Source organism: Ptychodera flava, assembly GCF_041260155.1.
Source record: "Ptychodera flava strain L36383 chromosome 3 unlocalized genomic scaffold, AS_Pfla_20210202 Scaffold_25__1_contigs__length_14229661_pilon, whole genome shotgun sequence".
Taxonomy (NCBI): Eukaryota; Metazoa; Hemichordata; class Enteropneusta; family Ptychoderidae; genus Ptychodera; species Ptychodera flava.
The window spans coordinates 5254024-5278244 of record NW_027248279.1 but is presented as its reverse complement, the minus strand read 5'-3'; the positions used below and the strand labels follow the sequence as shown (position 1 = coordinate 5278244).

The 24221-nt window shown below is 36.5% G+C and overlaps 2 protein-coding genes across 2 annotated transcripts; both read right to left on the bottom strand.

The window, feature by feature from the left end:
• Positions 1-14726: 14726 nt before the first annotated feature.
• On the bottom strand, positions 14727-18664 carry LOC139125214 (uncharacterized protein MCAP_0864-like). The gene is made up of 6 exons (XM_070691314.1): positions 18659-18664; positions 18442-18499; positions 17476-17730; positions 15823-16743; positions 15287-15346; positions 14727-15052 (listed from the first exon to the last, which is right to left on the bottom strand). The coding sequence occupies exons 1-6, from the start codon at positions 18662-18664 to the stop codon at positions 14727-14729; spliced, it is 1626 nt and encodes a 541-aa protein (XP_070547415.1).
• Positions 18570-20954, bottom strand: LOC139125546 (uncharacterized). Its single transcript, XM_070691609.1, has 3 exons — positions 20610-20954; positions 18973-19464; positions 18570-18806 (listed from the first exon to the last, which is right to left on the bottom strand). Exons 2-3 carry the CDS (start codon positions 19388-19390, stop codon positions 18712-18714), a joined length of 513 nt encoding a protein of 170 aa, XP_070547710.1. The 5' UTR covers positions 19391-19464; positions 20610-20954; the 3' UTR covers positions 18570-18711.
• Positions 20955-24221: the final 3267 nt, after the last annotated feature.

Here is a 24221-nt window from a genome sequence, read left to right as displayed (position 1 = left end):
AGTGATGAAGTGGGATGTGACAGCCGAGGCATAAGTGCATCCCTGACTGGTGGGTGCATTGCTTCTGGAACCATGGAAACCACTGAGGATGGCTCTCCTCAGATGTATAACCATAGCAGTGACAGAGCAGAAATATGTGCTGATGGAGCCACACTTGGTGAGAGTGTGTCTAAGGATAGGTATTGTCAGAACAGCAGTGACAGGACAGATAGTAGTGATGAGACGTATGGAAGTCAGCAGAGTAACACAGAATTACTAACAATGCTTGCAAATACTGCAGAACAATTAGGATCAAGATTAAATTAACACAGATCTATTTATCCTCTATATTCTTTTCTCATTATTTGTGTAGTTTAAAGGTACAAAGTCGGCCATTTTTCATGAATTTTGTTTGATATGAAATACTACTTATGTTTGTGACATGTTGAAAGATACCGAATGAATGGGTGACCACCATGCATATATTCAACCCTGGTTTTAGACAAATGAAACCATGGCGAAAATGAATAAATGGTCATGACCATTAATTCATTTTCGCAATGGTTTCATGTATTGTGTCTAAAGCCAGGATGGATCACCCATTCATTATCTTTCAACATGTCAGACAATATAAGTAGTATCTCGTATCAAACAAAATTCATGAAAAGTGGCCGACTTTGTCCCTTCAAGTTATATGAATTCGTTTTCCAAATGTTGTAAAGACTTTTGTTTGTCTCTTTCTTGTTGGTGCTTTTCATTATTGTATGTCAGGTGATCATATGTGATATTATTGACAGCAGTGGGAAATACAGTTGAAAATTCAAAAAAAATAGCCATATCACTTTTGATCTTCACAATTTTTTCTGTTTGTACAAGTTTACTTTGCAAATCTCTGTTGTTTTCAAAATTTCTTCATTATGACAAATGAATGATATTACCAACACGTGCAATTGCTGTATGATTGTGTTCACTGCCATGTCTTGAGGAAAGAAACAGGGATTCTCCCGATGAAGTTAGGAGAGGGGATATTTATTTGATCATGGAGATAAGAAGAGATGATTTGATAGATTTTTAACTTGAATGGAAACAAAGGATGTGTAGAGTTTGAATCGGATCAATACACAGAAGTAGAGCAAGTGGTGTCGTTTGTGAAAATATACCGTACATATATACCCTGTATGTTCCATTGAAAGATTCATTCATCATATAAGATGTTCCTTTGAGTTCAGCAAATTTTTTCAAGACTTCAGAATCTTTCAGAAAATGTGAGTGAGACTGGAAATGTAGTCTTGTTTACATAGGACAATCATATGCTTCATTTCAATGAGAGATCTGATGAAAATCTGTCAAAAAAGAACAGTTTCCATCATTGAATGGCGCATTGATATATTTGAATCGCTGTTACAGGGATTATCAATTTTTGATGCATAATTACTTGAAACCGGCTTTCCCATGTCATTTTCAAATCTTGAAAATGTCAAATTGAAAATTGCGCCATGTAACTTTCACTCAAATGATGGCTATTTGACCCGTTATGTCATCAACAAGTTACCTTTGGATCCTATGGGGAAAGCAGTGTTTGATACATGAGGTGTGTAGTGATAACATCATTATAGATGATGATTATGCATAGACTGTAGATGATAATATGACATGTGTATGTCAATGAGGGGTCAACAAATTCATTAGTTGGGGACTACCAAAGATTCACTGCAGACCACATTTGTTTTGGTGTTGGTGGTCTGACAGACCCGTGGATTATGAGAAAATATAGTGAAACCCTGATTAAGAATGCCTGAGTGTGATTTCCAAGTTCCAAGGCCCATGTGCATCTACTGTTTGTAACTTGTCATCATCATAATATCTTGCAATTATCTCAGACATTCTCTGACTGGCTATGAAATTAATCAGCATTTCAAAGCAGTAAGACTACCGGTATGTACATATGTGACAGAGTTAGCCGGGGAATTTTACAGTTTTCACGTTTAAAATTCCCTCTGCATAAAAGAAATCAGAGAATGAGACATTAGAGTGACAACATGGTCAAAATGACAGACGTCTAATGGACACATCTTTCATGTGTGATGTTCTGTTTGTTTCATGATATTATGGCAACAATATGTGTTACTTGTATACATGTATGTACCCTCTCCTTCAGTGTAGCTTTGTTAATAAACGTTTTGATAATTATCCCATCTTATTACTCACTCATTTGGGAAAAACTTAATACATTATGTATTTGTTACAATGATGTGCATTGTTGTCACTGTGATAGCTTTCAGATTCCTTGATATTTTTGTCAGGACATGTACTGACAGCCTATGGTGCCTGCTAGCCAAACAACAACATGAGCCTCAAACCCTGCTTGCTATGTGTTCAAGCCCCTGTACAAACCACAGAGATACATTCACTGAGATAAGTCTGCGAAAAGTTAGTTCAACCACTGTTTCAAAGTCCAACAACAAAAAAAATTGTGCTGTTCCGATAACCTTACATACCCTATCGGTATTTTATACCTGCCGACCCTAGACTTTTTAGAGCTATGTAAACACGGAAGTAAACAAAAGAAAAACCGTAAAATCACACGTTCATTATTGGCATTTGGTTTTTGCTTGAACGAGGATGTATTTTATGTTTTTTTTTTCCTTTTTTATGTATGATACATTTTTCTTGAAATGTTGTGGTCAGTGTTTGACTGCCCTGAACCCTGAAAATGCATATTTAAAAATTAAAAATATTTGACCTACCTACCCTATCTGTGAAAACCATGTTATCGGTACAGCATTTCTTTTTTTTTGGGGGGGGGGCTAATCTACAGGGAAGATCACTCAAACTGGACATTTGCCTATACGTTATGTTACATTTAGACCAAATTCAATACAATGTTTACAGACAGATGCCAATCAGTTCTTATGAGACACAGATAAACAATGAGTGGAAGGATGTTTGTGACAGATAGAATAGAAGTGTAACTTCAGTCTCTGTTTAGATCTCATTAATTCGATAAGTAATCTGACACTGCTATCCAAACACTCAAAAGGCTCAAGGTCCTTGTTAGTCCCCATGGACAAAGTTGAGTGAGTTATAGATTTGTTTGTGTCTCAGCCTGTGTCAATTTGTCAGTTCAGGCAAATAAATATTTTCCTCATTATGCCAGAAGTTAGCTTAGCATATCATTTGCATGGTGATTTGACCCATGTCAGCTGCGGAAGACGCCTCTTGCATTTTGTCGTTCGTAGTAATACAACTTGCTCAACGTTTTTGAGGGAGATGAACAAATTCATGAACTTTCCTGTCATTATTCATAAGTCTTATTATTTGAATTTCATTTCTTTCTAGAAAGTTGTTAGCTGAGATAGTTTGCGCGATGAACATGAAATATATTACATCAAGCGTCTCCTACACTAAAGTCCAACGCTGTCCCAAAAATAAATAATGAACAAAGAAATGATATTTTAAATGGTTTCAGCAGAGTACAGTTATTGATAATAAGACATCAGAAATATAATATCCAAATTTGAGGCCGAAGTCGCTTTATGTTTAATTCAGTTGTACAAACTCATGAACAGGATAATAATGGGCACAGGTAAAATTTACGCATCCAAAAAACCTCACAAACTACAGAATTAAAAAAAGATATTTACAATGAATGAAGAGAGAACCTTAAAGACATTCTGCAAGGATAGTACGCTGCACTCTATTTCTAATATATACAGAAACAATGTAGTTTTGCCTGATGAACAAAATGTCCACTATAATTATTAGAATATGAAAAACAAACATTGTAAGATAGTCGATAAAAAACAAAAGCCTAACGCATTACTTTAAACACGATTGGAACTTATTTTGGATAATTGGATGGTGAAGTAATGATGGTTTAATCTGAAAATGTAAGCTCATCTGCTTACACTTGCTTTTGTTTGCACTAGGACTACAGGGCAAGTACCACTTTTGAGAAAATTGAAAAATATGAAGATCCAATTGTCCCAAATAAGTTCCAATCTTATCATGTTTTTAAAAACAAAAATGCACAAATATATATATATATATATAATATATATATATATATATATATATATATATATATATATCAATTCCATCGTAGACATTCGAAAAAGTTTTCGATTGTCTCTGATTCCATGCAACACAATATCAATGTACATATGTATTTCAGAATATACCTTTCGGCAGTGTCTTTTCATCTAGAAAGGGAGCGTCCTCAAAAGAGAATTTGCAGGAGGAAATCGTATTTTCTTTAGGTAAACTTGATACAAGCACTGTTGACTGATTGAAGATAGAAGGTAGGGATAAGCTATGTAAAATCATAGACCCTCGAGAAAAACGAGGGTCTATGGTAAAATATAGAGTCACGTTAGATTTGGTAATGTGACAGTAATATGCTAAGAGTATATACAGCTCTGTAGGTGATGAAAGTACAAAATCTGCGAAGAAACAGTTATAGTTAGTTAGTCTTTATGAATTACAGCAGAAGAGGAAACAAACAATATGTTTTCCTTTTAAACTGGCCAAAAAATGTGATACAGAAACCGTACAATATATTCATACTTGTTAAAATAGAAGACTCAACAATAATTCATTCAGAAAGCGTTGGATTTTGTCGAAATGCATCGTTTCTGATCATAATATATACAAAGACTCGAAAAAGTTTCGTTGCCGAGAACATTTCGCGATTGATGCTTTTGAACAGTTAACTGGTGGCGTTCAAAACCGCACGTTGAGAATCTTGTGATAGCGCCCTCTTTTAAACGAAAGTAAATTCTACACGATTTACGCCTCACGAGGGCGCTATGACTAATTAACACGCTGGCGCTGCACTTGATGTTGATGGCCGTTTGCCAAGACGTACCGTTCTTCGTTTACTTTCCGTAAACGTTGATATTGGAGTATACCATCGACATTCGATGAAAATATCTAATGCATATTATGCAGGAGTTATCACAGGATATACAGGTAATGTTTTACAAGTACATTTCACTGACAAATGAACCGTACCGGTCGTTTGTCTCTGGTGTAATTGAGATCTGATGGTTTGTCAGGACTGTCCAATATCCATCAAAATATTCCATTGTTTTGAGTTTGGAAATTACATAATCGCCAATTTCTGTTTTCAATGAAACCATTCACTCCTTGGAAAGTATGTAAATCAATCTTTAGTCCGAAAAGCATTTTTGGGAATTAAAACAGTTGAATTTTAAACACTGCATTTTAAAGAATTAATTGATTGCTTTCATTCATTCATTCATTATGATTCATCAAAAGTTACTCATATTTTGTTCACAAAAAATTCTCATCGTGGATTCTGGTCACTATAGACAAGTCTAGCGACTCATACACAATAAAATTTTAGCTCACACTTGATGTCTTAATTTAGTAATTCTACCAAAAAGTTAAGTCCGAACTTGGGGTATAGAATGTGAAAAATGTCTTAAAAATGGTGATATTTTGATGAGATTGTAATGCATATCTATGTTGATACAGAGTATACACTGATTTGGTGGACGGACTACCACGCTGTGACAGCAATTGTTGTTGTGATGTCATCATTGACTGCAATGAACTCTGGGTAATACACAACACCTTCAAATAATACACAATCCAATTGTCCATCAGATCTCAGTTTTACAATGCCATTACTCTACCCTGTACAAATATAAATATTGCCGTGTGAATCAACATCCAAGCCTAGTGGAGACTTTAACCTATCATTGCGATATGAATTCAGAAAATTCAAATCAGAATCTAAAACATGAATGACATGTTTGTCTCTATCTGACACTAAGAGATGGTTGTTGCTAGTCGCCATTACAGAGTGTGGATTACTGATTTGATCACTGACTCTTGCAACAAGTTTTCCATCTTTGATGTTGTATTTGATCAAACTTTTACCTTTGTTGTCAGTGACAAAATAAATGCTGCCATTACAGTAATACTCCTAACCTTAATGTCTGCACTTTGGGAAATAATTTGAATAATTTTTTTATTTTGGTCACAAATAATTATTTGGTTATTACCGATGTCAGTGATAAAGAAGTGACCATCAGGGGATATGGCCACAGCATATGGCATGAATTCTTCGTCAAACTGACCATCAAATCTGATAATTTCTATGACAACCTTATTCTTATTGAGTATTTGTATGCGATGGTTTTCTGTGTCACAGATCACAAGCTGATCTCCATGCCATGCCAGACCATGTGGTACATTAAACTGTCCTGGCTCTGTACCAGACTCTGTACTGCCCAATAATTGCCATGTCCATTTGTGACCTGTAGGGTAAAGCAGAGATCAAAGGTCAATGTTTATACACAGAAGCTGCAGGTACGTTTTCATTTCTTTGACCCTAATAAATTATTGATGTGAACATATTTTAATTGACATGGAAATTTGTCTAACTCAGTGAAAGCTTCATTAGGAAAATATATTCCTTTCTATTGTGTCAACAAATTTCTGAAATTCTTACAATTATTTACCTTTAAAGTGTCATGTCAACAATTTCACACATTTCAATTTTGTTCAAAATTGTTTTAATTTCAAATCTCACAGGTCCTTAGCCTTCAGTTCAGATGATTTAACTTGCAAAATTAAAAAAAAAAATTTAAGTAGCTTCTGTCACTCTGTTGTATAACTTTCACTGCTGTGTAACTTACAGCATGGAGGACTGTAACACCTGATTTATTGAGAACAGTCGTATTTTTTATCAGATTTATTTTAGCGTTTAGCCTTACCAAAGATGTGAGCATTTTAGTAAATTTTTGACTGACAAATGACAACACTGACTGATAATTTTTCAACAGTTGTAAATAATATTATCCAAGTTTTCCAGTATCTAAGCTTCTTTTGTGTGTATTTTTCAAAAATAATTTTGGCCAGCTTAGTTTATCTTTCTAGCTGCCATACATACTTGTATTAAAAGTCAAAAAAGGTATAAACATATTGACATTTGTCACTTTTTACAAACTAAATATCTTAAATTATTTAATCACATCTAGTGACCTAATGATTACATATTGTTTTGTACACTTCTGTGGTACCAAAAAGGTCAGCATAACAATATTTTGCACAAAGTTTGTCCATTTTCAGTAACCATGCTCCTCTACTGTCTGTTATAGAAATAGTTCTAATATTTTATTTTTATTCATTTATTTGCAGTCAGTTTTGTAGTGTACAGAGCTACATGTACCATTCCATATTCTGGATGTACCGTACCCGTCAAGATGTGCTTGCTGCAGGTATGTGTGAATTTTTTTTATCTGTCTTTGTTTTACATTTCACTAAGAGGGCCATCATTATTTATCACCTGGGGTCGAAGGAATTTCATCGGAACCTCCGAAATTTTGAGTAACCACCCTGCCAACAATGATGAATTTGAGTAACCCTCCTCTCTAACTCTGAAATTTTAACTGACCCCCCTCTTAGAAAAGTACAATTATATATTTGTAAAATTTACGAAATACAGCAACAGTAAAGACTTTTCAACTCCTGATTTACCCTGCTAGATTATCATTAGTTATCTCATGACAGTTGAAAAAGGTGAAACCATCAAAATGAAATTCAAAGTCACAAAAAATACAGAGCTCACACTATAACTAGTATCTAACCATATAGTATATTGTTTAATTTGGATGGTTATCATGACAGGGTTTTCACTAGGATATCTGACTGGGCAGAGTTTGAAAGTACAGGGGGAGAAGACACAAGAGGCTGAGGGGGAAAGATACGGAGGGGCTTCCCCTATCTTGCATGAAAAATTGTTGAGATATTGATGTGTGCAATGGTGCAGTCTGGTGCAATCTGAGAGGTGTTTTAATTGTTTTCTTGTTAAGTAAAACTGTTAGAACACCCCCAGGGGGAGAGCACGAGAGGGGGTACCCCCTCCTGTATCGAAAATTTTGAGAAATTGAAATGAAAAATCTGTGAACCTTGTGTCATTTCTCCAACTAGCAGCTTCTAATGAAAAGCCTGAATATGGTATGTTTAACTGTCAAAATTGTTATTGAACTGAGGTGAATTAAAATGTATGTTTCTGTGATAATTAAGGATGAATTCACAACAGTTGTTTTGTCCCGATCCTGTCAAAATTTTGAGAAATTGATGTGTGCAATGGTGCAGTCTAGTGCAATCTGAGAGGTATTTTCAATTTGTCTTTCACCAGTAAAACTGTTACAACACTCCAAGGGGAGAGGACGAGAGGGGGGAGCTGTCCCAATCTCGCATAGAAAATTTTAAGAAATTGATGCGTGCATTGTTAAAATTGTTACTGAACTGAGGTAAATTGAAATATATGTTTCTGCGATAATTATGGATGAATTCACAACAGTTGTTTTGTCCAGATCCTGTCAAAATTTTGAGAAATTGATGTGTGCAATGGTGCAGTCTAGTGCAATCTGAGAGGTATTTTCAATTTGTCTCACCAGTAAAACTGTTACAACACTCCAAGGGGAGAGGACGAGAGGGGGGGAGCTGTCCCCAATCTCGCATAGAAAATTTTAAGAAATTGATGCGTGCATTGTTAAAATTGTTACTGAACTGAGGTAAATTAAAATGTATGTTTCTGTGATAATTAAGGATGAATTCACAACAGTTGTTTTGTCCCGATCCTGTCAAAATTTTGAGAAATTGATGTGTGCAATGGTGCAGTCTAGTGCAATCTGAGAGGTATTTTCAATTTGTCTTTCACCAGTAAAACTGTTACAACACTCCATGGGGAGAGCACGAGAGAGGGGGGGAGCTGTCCCCCATCTCGCATCGAAAATTTTGAGAAATTGATACGTGCAATGGTGCAATTGGAGAGGTGTTTCAATTTATTTCACACAAAAAATTGAGTAACCCCACCCTTCTTCCTCTCCACATTTTTAGCAACCCCCCTTGAAGTTTTCAATTTTTGAGTGACCCCTCATATTCCTCTGATCCCTTAGGCTGTAAATAAAGATGACTCTCTAAGTCATGAAAATGTAAATTATCTTTGAATGTATTTACAAGAACAGATTCAAGAGACTAAATAAAAGAAAGGTGGCTAATATGAATATGGAACTTACTTCAAGTGTTGTAGTGATGAATAGATGAATTTTGGACAACAAAGTTTGATAAGTATCGGTATTGTGGAACTTTTTATGAGACACATGATAAGCACTCTTTAGTCGGCTCTGATATGTTGTAAACTACTTTTCATTGCAATTGCATATTGCAATTTGAGAAAGCTGTATGACAGCAATGTAACAAATCTGAGGAAGCTGTAGCATTGAAGGATTAATGCAACACATGGCATACTAAACAAAAAAAACACATACTCAGCACTGGTACATGTATGCTACACGGTTGTCTCATTTGAAGGGCCAGTAATGCTAACTTTTAATAATTTTTTCACCATTTTTGTTTTGAATGTCTACCATAATTCCTTGCTCTACTCCCCAAGCGAAGTTATCTATACAGTGTTCAGCTTGTCAACTCAGCCCATACATGTGAAACTGCATTATTATTTTTTGAAAGTGACTTCTGGTCCGGACAAGACTTCAAATTTGAGATCAATTACACATTCACAGCTTTTGGGGCTTTAAAACAAAAGGAGTTCCCAATGTAAATATGATATGTATCATGGCAGTAATTTATAAATTCTATATTAATGTACCGGTAGTGACATAGTGTGTAACACTTGTTCTTACATTGTCAATTTATTTGCATTGAAATCTGTACTGTGTGGGTGTTAGAAATGTTAGGTCACGGGTACGTGTGATTTCTTTATTTTTTTATTTCTCTACAACCAGCAATTCCATATGACATATACCCTCACCCTAAGATAAAGAGCACTGCTGCATCCTCCACAACAAAAAGAAGCAGAGCACAGTATGGGAAGGTGTTGAGTGGGAAAGATGAGCTATCAAACAAATAAACACAACTGCAGACTGAATGGAGGAGAGCAAACAACATTCTGAAGACAGTACAGAGCAGTGATACCACAATCCCTCCTGCTGCTGGACTCATTGTTAAAGCAGACCAGAACAGGCTGAAAAAATGGCAGAGGCATTTTTGAATTTTAGATACATTCAACTAATTGTCCTAAATCCAAGAGGGCAAATCAGTTGAATTAAAGTTTGTTTCATGTATATTATAGATCTTCAGAAATTAGGATGATCACTGTCATTAATGTGTTTTGTACATGTTACATGGCACCACTGCGTTTTTGTGTTTATTGTATTGATAGATTGTTGGAAAAATTGAAAGTGAAATTTCCTGGCGAGAGTTAGGACAGGGTGAAGCCAAGAGTTAACTTGTAGATACTATAGTGTCAGCCAGGAGCCTGCTCCTTAATTTTATGGGAAAAATCCGAAAAGTCCAGTCACTGGAAAACTTGGTACTGAACATAGATAGACATTAAGCATTTCACCAACTTGGAATATATTTGTGACAGATACCTCCAGGAACTAGAAAGGTAACACTGATTGTGATTGTAATATAATTAGGGGCTTGGGCCCTTATTGGTTTTACTGGAGTTCAATATTCTTCTTCTTCCGTCACTTTTTTCAGTGTCGCTCTTGATCTCAGAAACCGCTGAACATAAACTTGCAGGTTAAACTTAGATTGAGTACTAGTGCATATCATCCTTAAAATTTTGATTGGTCACGTGACCTGGTGGCCATATTGGATTTTCAAAAACTTAAAAATGGCTTTTCCTGCTGACCTAGAGGTCTTCTCAGTTTATTTTTTTTTATATAGCAAGCATGACGTAAGGTCTTAAGAATTGATGAATAAAATTGCATGCGGTCACGTGACCTTGGCCGCCATATTAGATTTTTGAAAAAAACACCATTTTAATCTTTAGAAATCTGCTCCAGACGTGAAAAGAATCCTTGAATATTCCCAATATGCCACGGGATGATATAATAGCAATAAATCACACCCATCGAATGGTATATCACTCGATTATGGCCAGTTCACTTCATATATGTCACGAACTGGTTTAATCTCGTGGTATACCGTCACTGGATGTGCTTTATAGCTGAATTATAATATTTTTCATCCTCATACAGTTTTCTGTCAGTGCTAAAGAAAGACAACAAAATCAAGATTGCCAGTTTTGTCATATGTGCATTGGATTGAGTGACTAAAGCTCTCTTAAACTTTTACCACTTCTACTGATACACTCACCTCCATGTCTCCCATCAACCTTCTTTTTCTTGCCAATATAAAGTTTGGTACCAATGGGCTTTGGTTCTGTGTTCGATGCTGTTGATCCAACAAGATAATTATGTTTTTGTATTTAAGATGTAGTAACAGAATTTTAATGTGATTTTGAGGGTTTTATCACTTGTGTAGCTTTTTCAATAAATTGTATGCCAAACATTATGTATTTAAAAGATATTGCAACAGCTATTCATTTGACAAATTGTATCAGATTGCTGGCCGTGTACTTGTGTAAATGTGTATGTAATGATGCAATAATTGAACAGTGAAGACATTTAGCATTTTCACATCGGCTAATTTCTAACTTTCATAGTTAGTAGCCTAAATATACCAATAACAGGAAATCAACTGGAAGGACTTTGCCAAAGTTAAGGACACTTACCATGTATTTCGATAGGACAATTTTATTGTTGTAGTGAAAACATTTTGCATTTTCATGTCAACTAATTGCAATTTGCATATTTAAAGGGCGTGCATAATTGGCATATAAAACCTGAATGACTTGACAAATGAAAATGAACTTGCTAAATAAAATGTTAATTTTAGGATAATTCAGCTAATTACTGATTGTGTACTTAACATAGTTTTCAACTGAAGCTATATATGATGAATATTTCTTGTGATGTTGATTATAACAGTTAAGAAGTTTCAAAATATTGAAATGATATCAGAGATAGGTTGGAATATACAGACAACTGTAACTTATTCTAAAACATATGAGCATTTTCAGTTCATATCTGGATTTTATTTTACACTTTCCTGAGTTCATGTTGTCAAATTGAGGTTAACGCTGGCTCAGAGTAGTAAGAGGAGAAAAAACAGCTGTTAAGACTGATAATTTCAAACATGCTGAAATATTGTTACATTGCCAACGAGAAAGTCTATGTGTATTCGTTCAGAATGTGACTCATCACTGCTGTTTAGAAGGGTACAACTGCTTTCACAAGATACCTAGCTTAGAAATTGTGATTTTGTTAACTTTTACATAATTACGACAGGACACCACGGTACATTAAATAAATGTTGCATAACTTGTACTTGTGTAAGAGCATCTTTCAGGATGAGAAAAGGTGAGTTTTGTAGCATTTGACTGATAAATCCTGAGATTAAAGGACTTACTATACAGGCAATACTGTCTTAGTTTTTGGAAATGATTTGTAAGTAATTTTAGGTACGTAGCTGCAACAGTCTGCTTGTGACTGGGCTAGGTTCATGTGATCCAATTCATAACACATAGTAGCATGGCAAGGTTAACGTTACGATTTGTTATCTGTGCTGGAGACAGTGCTGTCTGATATAATACCTTTAATCCTTTGACCCAGGTATCAGCACTTCTGAAGGACAATATCCAACAGATCATTATCTTGTGACCTTACTATCATGTGCTATCAATTAACTGTCAAGAAAACGCTGTAATTCTCAAGAACATGCCAATGAAAGTATTTTCAGGTTGATAAGTCATATGACAGAACCCCATGACCTGTCAGTGCAAGCGCGCCGTACTAGCGGTATTTGCACGAGTGCTGCGGTGTATTCGGCGGCAGTCCTTTCACGAGCGAAGCGAGTGAAAGGACAGCCGAATACACCGCAGCACGAGTGCAAATACCGCTAGTACGGCGCGCTTGCACTGACAGGTCATGGGGTTCTGTTATTATTACATATGTTTCATCTTTCATTTGCGTCAAATATGAGAGAGAATCGACGATTACGAACGTACTACATCTCCGTCAACTCACAACGCGACCTCGATCACGTCAGCCTTATCCTGCGGAGTTATATAACATTGACAATACTGTAATGAGGCATTGATTCAGTTCTCACTTTCATTGGTCAATGTTGACACACCCTCTATTTTGATTGGTTAAACCATTGTTTACTTGTTTACTTACATGACCTCAGAGGTACGTCAGAGAGCTGGGGCTGTACTCAACACACATACGTCTCATGCAAAATGCGAAGACAGCCAAAATAAACTTTGAAAACGGAACACTTTATTATTATTTGGTGATTTTGCAAACGTTATGCTTGAAATTGTTCAGAATTGTCAAAACAAATCACAGGAAGTTCAAGAATACGATACGGCAGACGTAACTTGTCAAAAATGATTAAATTTCAGTCTCCGCGGCCAAGGCAAGCAAGGAGTCTGAGTCTCACGTTATAAGCTTATTTGTATCGTGGACGAAACACAAAAACAGAGTAAACTGCACCATGCATAAAAAGCGACTTTCTTAAAATTCTCAAATATCAAAATCGGGAACTGTCCGGTGATAAACGACTATCAAAAGTGTCACTGAAAACGTTGAAAGTTACTCATCGTCTGAATCGTACATAACCATGGGGCGGCGTCTCTTCATGGCAGGCATTCCAATGGCGTGCACATCACTGACACTAGATTGGTTACGGTTGCCTTCTACGGTGAAGTTAAAATTGAAAGTCCCACCGGTTATTGTTGCATTCGCAAACATACCCGCGACAGCACTCGCTTGTTGTGATGTTATGGCAGGCTGAGGTGAGAAACTTCGGCAGAGAGAGAGGTGTTACCAGTCGGCAATACTGCGAGGTTGTAGGGCTCATACTTCGGTTGACCGCCGGTGAGAATGTCGCTCATTTGTTTTTGTTGGTCGTTCGAAGCTACGGCGTATCTGTTCAGACTGCTAACGTTTTTATGGCCGCTAAGTTGAGCCACGGTGTTTGGTGGTACACCTGCGTGAAGCAAACGTGTAATTGAAGTCTTCCTTGCGCTGTGGTTCGTAAGTTTTCCATCCAAACCCGCTGCTGTACACATGCGTTTCATTATGGTGTCGATTTTATTTCTGCCCATTGGCTGAGCTCGGAACCATATGCCCCTTTCGAGGATTGCCGTTGACGTTTGTATGCCGAGATAAAAGGGCGAAGTTGGACATTTCATCGTTTGCGGCCGACGAAGCTCGTACTCCCGGTGAACTTGCACGGGGCATATTTTTTATTGTCCGGTACCGCGTATGCCTTTGAAGAAAATTTCCGTGTGTTTCCCGGTTCACCTTTGCGCGTCTTCGTGACTCTTTCATTGTACTCCAAATATTCGCCGCGTTGATCTTGCTTAACGACGACGTCACCCCATGTCATTTGGTGGTGTTCGTTACTTCCACGAAGACCGAACAGCTTCGTCATATTAAACCAAACTGTGTTGATGATTGCATCTGGCGATGAAGTGCCAAGTTGGCCGCTTTCAATAAGATTGGTCTCGTCGCTCTCCGTCAAAGCGGATGCCTTGCATGGCATGTTTCCTTTTCCTTCGGCTTTTAATTTCTTGCGCTTGGCAGCGAGTGATTCTCTGCTTCTTTGAAACTCGTCGTCTCGAATTATGCTCTTATTGTATCTCATTTCTCGGAGATGTCTATCTATACTTTTCTGGTAACTTGACAGTGAGTCTGGCTCGTACTCTTTTCCGTTCTTCATTTTCACTGACCAGAAGAACGATGCCAGTAAGTTATCAAGGTCCGCGGGTGGTATTTCATGCAGAGGCCGTCGTTCAGCTGTCATATTTATTTTCCACTCGTTGAAGACAGCTACCTCACGCCTGGTCTTGTTGGCGGTATTTGTGTTTTTTGAAGAGCAATTTGATGGTTCAATGCATCTTCAGTTAAAACACTTGCGAATCTTTGCTTGACAGCTACACCTAACGTTGTACTTGTACTTGGACCAGGTAGTGGCTCCGTTGAGCTGACGTCTTGCGTTGTCAGTGTCGATTTTGCTTCGCTGACGACGGACTGCTCTTCCGGATAATAAAAGTCATCCTCACACTGAGATAAATAAATGCAGTTTTCTTTGTCGTAGATTTTATCGGTTAGGCTATCCATTATGGGGTAACTAATAACTTGCAACAGCCTCCGAACTGATATGAAATTATGCAGACGACAATTTTTGTGTTTACAAACAAAAGTAGTTCCGGGTCAAAACTGGTAAATACTCATTAACATAAAGGAATGGCATAATGTTTTTGGTATTGCACTGCAGTGCAAATACCGGTAGTACGCGCGCGCTTCGATGCACGTAAACTGTGGTACATATGTAATAAGAAACATTAGTTTCTTGAAAAATGAAAGTGAATAATTAATGATATATTTACCTGAATCTCCAGTGACAAATTTTCTAAGTCTGCTGAACACGCCACCAGAATCAACTTCTTCTGCAATGAATTCATACATTAAGCTAGTGAATTAATCACTGTCCATGTTTTCGCCTACTTACTGTCTCCTTCAGGTAGCTTTATTTAGAATATATCTTCATTTTGCAAACCTTAATGGTTCATTTGATCAAACAAAGTTGTTTGTTTTTGTACTTTTCATTTACCTGTTGACATCAGTATGTTGGTGAATACTGCACTTGTAAAGTCAGTTCACTCATACCATTACAATGGAAGTAATTTAAGTAGATTATGTTGGTTTGCATGGACATAAAAGCATTGTATTTGAGTGGTGGTTTACAATACTAATTTGCTTACAAATGAAATGCTCTTGCTTCATATTACTCGTAACGGAATCAAATCAAATATATTAAACTTTTCTTTCTCATGACAATAATAAGTAAATTTGCAAATTGTCTTTGCATTGGGTCAGTCAGTGGAAAAAATTATGTTACAGAAATTAAAATGGTGCTTTTTACCTTTCACACCCCTTTCTAATTTGCTTGCGTCTGTACCTAAAGCCTGCGGTAGACTTTTCTCTTTCTTCTCTCTGCCAAGCTCCTCTTCTATCTCATCCCTTTCCTGTTGAGCTATCTCTAACTGGTCTATCAGTTGTGCAACTTCTTTCTTTGTTTTGTCCAATTGATCTCTCAGTGTGTCACTTTCTAAAGCCTTACTTTCTGCATCCGACAGTTTTGCCTGCATCTTAGTCACTAACTCTTTGCTTTCACCAGCTTCTCTTTCTGCATCTGACAGTTTTACCTGCATCTTTGCTACTAAATTCCTGCTCTCAGCAAGTTCTGTTTCTGCTTTTGACGGTTGTGCCTGCATTTTTGTCATTGAATCACCGCTTTCTGCAAGTTTTGTTTCTAGATTATGTATTTTCTTTTTAAGAGATGTTATTTCAATGGCTTTTTCTGATGTTATTTTCTCAGCCTTAGCTAACTCTTCAAGTCTTTCCTGACACAGTTTCTCTAACACTGACTTCCCTTCTTTCGTATGATCTAGCTGAGTTTTAAAGACCTCAGCTTCTTGCTTAGCTTGTTCCCGTTGCTTTTCCTTCTCATTTCTGTCCTCCATAGTTTTGTCTAACTTATGTTTCAGATGCTTTGCTTCCTTACAAACCATTTCTAATTCTTTTAATACTGCTTCATACTGCTTCTCCAAAGAATACTTTCCTTCTCCACCTTTATTAACCTGACTTTTCAGTATTTGAACCGGTGTTTTCCTATCCCTCTGTCTACCGGGCTGCTCTAAATCCAGAAAGCACAAATCACAAGAGCTACCGACTTTTTTGTGACTGATATCAAACAGCAATAAGCCTCTAACAAGTAAACTTCTGTGTGTAGTTGTTATTGCTGAAACTTTAGTGCCATGTATTTCTAATTGTGTTTCTAGGGCTGTTGAAGAAGTAAACGTTATGTTACTAAGTTAATAATGTGAAGAGTAAATATCAAAGTTCATGCCTTACAACTGTCTGCACTTTTTTCATCCCGTTCTATTTCTCTTCAATCTATACTCTTCATCTTCTACTCTTATTAAAAAGTCTTAACTACTGTAAATAGGCTTGATAGTTAATGGAAGGATAACAATATCCATGTAACAGCACTATTTAACAAGTATGTAGTACGTTGTACCTTCATTGTGTGATTATACAGAATGTCAAGCTACATTATCATAGCATTATGGATAATCTAATCAGACTAGTGTTTAGTTGTAACAGGATTCCCTCTTGTTTTCTTTACAACTGATATCATGTTTAGCAAAAGAAATGTACCTTTAGTGAAAAAATGAATGTATTGAGCATGAAAATCCCATGTTGCAATTTATGAGCCAAATACTGGACATTAAGTATATTTCAGAGACCAGACAAAAACAAGAAACGTTGTGAAAATGGACAATTATTTAAATTTTCTTGTAACCCAGCATGAAACAATTATCTCTTAGACAAACTACGATAAAAAATCAAGACAAGGATACATTAAGGTCATCAAAATTAGCTCCCATTGTTGTACGAGAAGTGGCCACCCAGGTCATTAGATCATGTTGTAGATAATTTTCATATTCTTGTACTGCCAATCCTTTACTTGATTAATAATTACAAGAAGTGAAAACATTAGGTATCACTTTACCTTCTGTTGTCAGTTCCCCATCTTCCCTGTCAGTGACCAGGAATGCCCTTATTCCCAACAAAGAAAGTATCTCCTGCTTAGCTAACAGGATAAGCCGGATCCTTTCTGTGATTTCCACTGGTGCTTGTATGACATCACAAGTGATGTGTTTGATGTCTGCCGAGTTACCAATATTTAGAATTTGTGGCAAGTACTGTGTTGTCACTCGCTGACTCTGCAGTAGTCGGTCGTGTTTGAAACGTACCAGTCTCCTGGCTGCAAAATTACACAATGAAAAATCAACCACGAATGAACCAGCCAAATGAAATACATGTATGTACCCATATTAATATGAAAGCAAACAACTGCAATGTAGTGGTTCTGAAAAGGAAGGGGTGAGATGAAAAAAGCATTTGGTCGTCTAATCGATTCCAGCAGAAATGGTAGTGCGTGATATTTAAGTACCGACAGGATATTTTAATTGATGAGCCTCATGAAATGTATATCCATATTAATATGAATGGAAACAACTGCAGTATAGTGGTTCTGAGAAGATGGAGTCAAATGAACAACACCTTTGTTGACAAAATTATTTATATAACAGCACCTCAGAACATTACCTCGCAAGGGATTTTGGCGCTATACAAATGCTTTTCATTGATTGATTTTTTGATTGTATAAAGTGAATGTGAAACAGCGTTAGGTAGTGTGGCATTTACTGAATTCTACAGTTGAGTAAGTTATTTCTTATCTTTGAATGTAGAATTAAAAAGCCTTAAAACTGGCAGAAATGGTAGCTCTGTGAGACATCCAAATACCGACGGAATGTTTTCGGTTTCTATGGTGAAATTGTCTTTCATTCCAAAATCAGTGCAATGGACCCTATACTTCATAAGGTCCATCAAGATAAATATGTGTGGGAAATGTTACCCTCTAGAAGGCTGCAATCAATCATTAAGGCAAAAACAGTGGTGTTAATTACATTACCTAGTGGAATCTTCTCTTCAATGTCAGTCTTTGCTTTGTTGGAGGATTGTTGTTCCACCTGAACAGAAGCAGATTTCAATATTAATATAACTGCATTCTTCAACAATTATCTGTTTTGTTTGTTTGTTTGTTTTTTGCTGATGACAATATTAAAACCAAGCACTGTTCGATGAGATATCTTAGCACTTGGTCAGATATTTATAGGCAACCTTGTTGCCTGCATACTAACATAATTTTCATCGCTTAAAGATTTTTCTCTATTTTATAGTGTTACTTTACCATGAGACTTGACTGAGGTTGTTTTAAAAATCTGTATCCATTTTCACCATCAACATGTCTCAAGGAGTCAGATATGCTGCCATCCCCTGTTGTACAAAGAAAATACTCGGAGTCGTGTGATTGTGTCAAAAATGGTCGATCATATTTCAACATGCTGAATTAATGCCTCAATAAAGATAAGCAGATTAGCAGAGTGGCTGAACTTTGTGGTTATCTGTATATAACTTAGACAAATATATCGCAGAAACTCACGTTTAATGAAGAAGGCGTCAAGTTCATCAAACTTCTCCTTGTCATATGTGACTTGTAATTTCAGGGATAAGTTCACTTTTGCAGCTATCTCTCTCATCTCATTTGTTATCAACCATGGTTCGTATATCTCTGCAAATCTCCCAGTCTGAGCACATGACTTGAATCTGTAAAGACCTAAAATACTGAGGAAATTAAGTAAAATTCTAAGAGAACCCCTTGTGATCTTTGTCACCTGATTAACTCCTACATTTGCGTTACAGCAGAGTCTTTTCAGCTCCTCAAATTCATCTTCTATCATCTGGTCAGCTTTTCTCTTTAAGGATTGTTTACACCTCAGAAGACCTTCATTTACTTCCTGAATAGCCTGTGTCAACTCATCAAGTGTAGTCTGATCATCTGGTTGTTGCCTTAACACCATCTCCAGTTGTTCTCTCAGCTCTTTCAAGCGCTCTTTCCACTGTTGTGCATTAAGTTTGATGGTTACAGCAAGGTCTGGTAGACACAACGGAATTATGGTTTGAGTTACAATATTAAAGGGACAAAGTCGGCCATTTTCCATGATTTGTTTGATGTGAGATACTATTTATATTGTTTGACATGTCCAAAGATAATGAATGGTTGACCATGCGTATATTCGACCCCGGTTTTAGACAAATTAAATGAAACCATGGCGAAAATGAATTAATGGTCATGACCATTAATTCATTTTCGCCATGGTTTCATTGATCGTGTCTAAAACCAAGGTCGAATATGTGCAAGGTCGCGATTCATTCAGTATCTTTCGACATGTCAAACAATATAAGTAGTATCTCGTATCATACAAAATTCATGAAAAATGGCCGACTTTGTCCTTATAAACGTTACTCTGATTAATACTGTCTGAATAAAATAAATTGAATATTGTCTTTTGTTCGGTACGATTGAGGGACATTGTTTTAAAGTCTGTTTATATTGTTCAATTTGGTTTTGTTCATTTTAACTAGGCAATGTAATGAATGCGGCGAATGAATAGGGAAACAAACTAACTCAGATTGAAACTGCCTGGCCAGTCACTTGAAATATTGACTATCTATTCACATATACTCCAAATGTTTAGTTAAATATGGCCAGGGATGTTGCATGCAACTTGAATTGTAAATGTATTGAGCTGAACATAAACAGATTATAAAACGTAGTTTACACAACAGATATTCTGGAAAAGTTTAACAATAATAAGGTCATAACATCATTTTCATGAATAACATTCTAATAACAGCAAATACACTTTATAGGGGCACAGACATTGTAGATTACAATAATTCTAGCAATCAAAAATTATGATTCAAATTTCTTGTCATAGTGACATAAATGCACAAAAGCTGTAAAATGTTTTCATCACTTTGTATTGTCACACTTTTTGTTTTTAATATTTAGTTACATAAATTGTGTGTTGGGGAAAAACTGTGAAAAGATTATTATTATCATTGTGTTTAAACTGTTGTTTTTTTCATTTTGCAATCGAATAGTTTTGTACGACATTCTTGAATTTGCTGAACATTTGTCAATGAATTAGTCATTTACAAACAAATACGACGATTATGACGTGTTGCTCTCATTGTAATCACGTCACATTGTGAATATCATCATGTCATACGTACCTTCACTTGGTTCCTCCTTTCACTGAATAAAGCGGCAAATCGAGCGTAGCTCTGATCAATTTTTTTACATTCAAAGTAGGCCCTTTTGACTTCGTTTGCCCATTTGAATGCTCTTGTAGTATTTCGTATTGCCGTCATTATTTTGTCACCCGATTCCTGTGCACTATTTATCAAGCACCGATCTTCATGGTCACCTAGGTATTTGATGATAAATGCTCCCAACTGGGAATCTCTATTCACATACGTAGGTAGACCAGCTGCAATTGCTTCTAAACCACAGAAGCCAAAGTCTACATGGCGTAACCCTGTTACACAGATGTGGCATTGTTGAATATGAGTCAGAATTTGGTCACGTGAGAAAGGTAACTTCACCTTTACGACCTCAAAGTCACAGGCCAATAATTCACTCAAACGTTGCTCCACTTTTTCAGAGGACTGCGTTGGAATACCTAGTATGTTCCATTTTAAGAGTTGCCCACTTGCTTGTTGTGAGTAAGGGCAACCTGTCCAATTGACTCAGCGATTTTGCAGTAGTCACTTACAATATCAGCATAACAGCTTATTTCTTCGTATGATAATATGACATGTTGCTCAATATTCTCTTTGATTTCGATAGTTTCTTCCTCAAAAATTCCCAAACTTTTGGAAGAAGTTCAATGTGAGGAATGACTCGTCCAGTGATGGCCCTGTATGCATTGTCAAAGTAGAAGTACATACTGGGACCAATGGACACCATTACATCTGATTCCTTAGCAATTCTCATCATATCTCCATCTAGTTTACTTTGTTCATTGGGTGGCGCCTTTGCATGGCGATCAGGTGAATAGCATTAATCTGGTAAAGCTTTGCATTTGGAAATAAGCTCTTCCGGATGTCAGCAGCGGCAAAAGCTGTCATTGGAGCATATCCGATCACAAATTTTATGTTCTTCAGATCTTTCAAGTCTCTGTAGTAACTCCTGTGGTTGTACAGCCAAAGCATGTTGATAGGATCATTTTCAGGATCCACATATTCTGCCCTTTTCCCAGGAATCAAAGTAATACCAAGATTTCTGCATCTTCTCTCTTGGCATCACTGACCTCAACGTCAAGTAAAGTAGCATAAACCTTGACACGTTTGCTTGTTTTGGAGGAAATATCTTTCAACAAATTTCTGTGAAACTCTGGTAGGCCATACTTGTCAACGTCCCACTTGTCAAATACGACCAGTACTCCTGGTAAATCAACCTTGAGCAGATGTAATTCAGCATCTGGGAACAGACTATCACGGATATCTCTGGCAGCATCAGCTGTCATTGAATCATGTCCTACTACGTATTTTACATTCTCTAAGGCTCCCAGTTTTGGATAGTAGCTTTCATGATTAAGTAACCATTCTAATTTTGGAGGATTGCGTTTTAGATTTACTGTTGATTTACTTCTAGCGGGGATTAGAGTAACACCAGCACTTTGAGCACTTTTCTTCTGATCATCGCTGAGCTCAAAATCAATTACCGTACAGCACACATTGCTTGTTTCGTAAGAGATATTGTTTTGGATACAAAATTTAGTGACAATCGTTTTGTTTAGCCCTGGGATGTTGTGCTGTCCGGTGATCCAGGAGGCAAATACGAATAATATTGTTACAAGCGTTTCCATTGCCTCATTTGATGAAATTTTGTCTGTAGAGTTCATGTTGTCCTAAATATGCAAAAAGAGCATCAAATTGTAAACTACCTATGCATAGATGTTCAAAGAAATCATTGTCATTTACATCACGGTAACGTCTTCAAATTTTTATGCTCCAACCTGATTGGAATAAGTTAAATAACAATTTGAATTACAGTGTATGTTACCGTTGCTTGTTTGTTGCTTCTTTGAAGTTATTTCGTGTGTGCTATCTGCATCGAGCTGTGTGCCGTTCACAGCATTTTAACATTAAATGAAAATTTTATTATGCGTTATCAATTGTTTACACAAATGTTAAAAACAACCATTCATTGGTACAAAATGAACGGTACTGTAAACATCTAAACGTTGGCAAAATGAGGAATACTAATGTTTAGAGCCATTATGTCGTACTGTTGGCAGGTATATTCCCAAAGTCGCTATAAACTGCACAAAAATATCTCATATCAATAAATGCAACTAGAGCAAAAGTACATTGTGCACTTAAACTGGCTTGGTGGGTCAAATCAAGAAAACTCGCTAGTAGTCTGTTTTGCAACTTAAAAATGGCACATATAAAGATAGGCTGATTATTGGTGTAAATACCTTTCCAGTCCACTAGTTTACCGTCTGTAAGACTCTACCTCACAATAAAATACCTCCTTGTTTAACCCTTCCAACTAGGAAATTGTCTCCTGACTCTTTTCCTTACCTTGCTTTACACCCTGAAATTGCTTTGGCCTCTATCAACGAACCTCAAAACAGCCAATCTCAATAATTGTTCCCTCTTTGCGTGGAGGTTCACCTATGTTGCCATCATTAAACAACATGTGTGTAAACATGCCTCTAGCGCAGAGCGGCATTCTATTATTATGAATACTTCTGTTCGTTAATGTGATTTTTACTGAATCAGATTTGCAACAGACGAATCGTCGTCTAAGAAAGTCGTGCAAATAAATATGCATTTGGGTTCTGCTTTTAGTTTACTTTTCTCACTGGTAAATATAATAGAAAAGTGTAGCAAATAGACTCTACTATTTATGAGTGTTCCCCCTGACTTGATGATTTCTCGATTTAGAAGATTTATGTCATCTTTTATCGGGTTTACCAGACATGTAGTAACTTGTTTAGTATGTTAGTCGTCAAAATTATGAACTCTCTGGAGGAAAAGGAAGCCGATTGACTTTCGTTAAAATAAAGTGTTCTGTCAGAAATGGACACCATAGTCCTCATATTAACCTTTTAAATATAGTTTCGTATATGTTCGTGATGCAATCACCTGTAGGCCAAAATAACAATGCCGTATATCTACTTGGGTCTAATGCCTGATTTTGATATGAATGATATAATATTATGCTAGTTTTAGGCATATATATCGACATTAATGGTCAAGCATCATGTAATTTTGGAACACTCATACAGTAACCGAATTAATAGTTTTTTATGACAATTGCTGCTTTGTCGTCCATTATCGGTATATTAGAATGTTATTTTAGATTCAACCATTACTTTATTGATAATCTGACCAAGAAAAAAACGGAAAAAACATTACGGCATTTTATACTCACTAATCTAGCGTTCCTTATTAATCCAAATATTTCTGGAGATGACAGTGGAAAGTTTTGGAAGGAAGATAATGGCGATAATCTTAAGTGAAAGAGAATCGACGGGTTACAGGCACAGTTTAAAAGTCTTACTTAAGATTTCGGTCAAGTTTTATATTCAAATGACAGATGTAACAGTAATTGAAAGGAGACGGTAATGTTCATATTATTTCACCATGACACCGTAAAGGAATTATTTTATTTTAATTGCATCTTTTTCAGTCTTACAGTTCCCAATACAGTGCTGGTTTACTGGCCGTTTTCTGTTCAACCTATTTGATAAGTCATAGGTCGTGACACTCATAAATATCCGAGGCTCCCATCGTCGTAAACCACACGCCCCTTTACGGCAACAGCTTGGC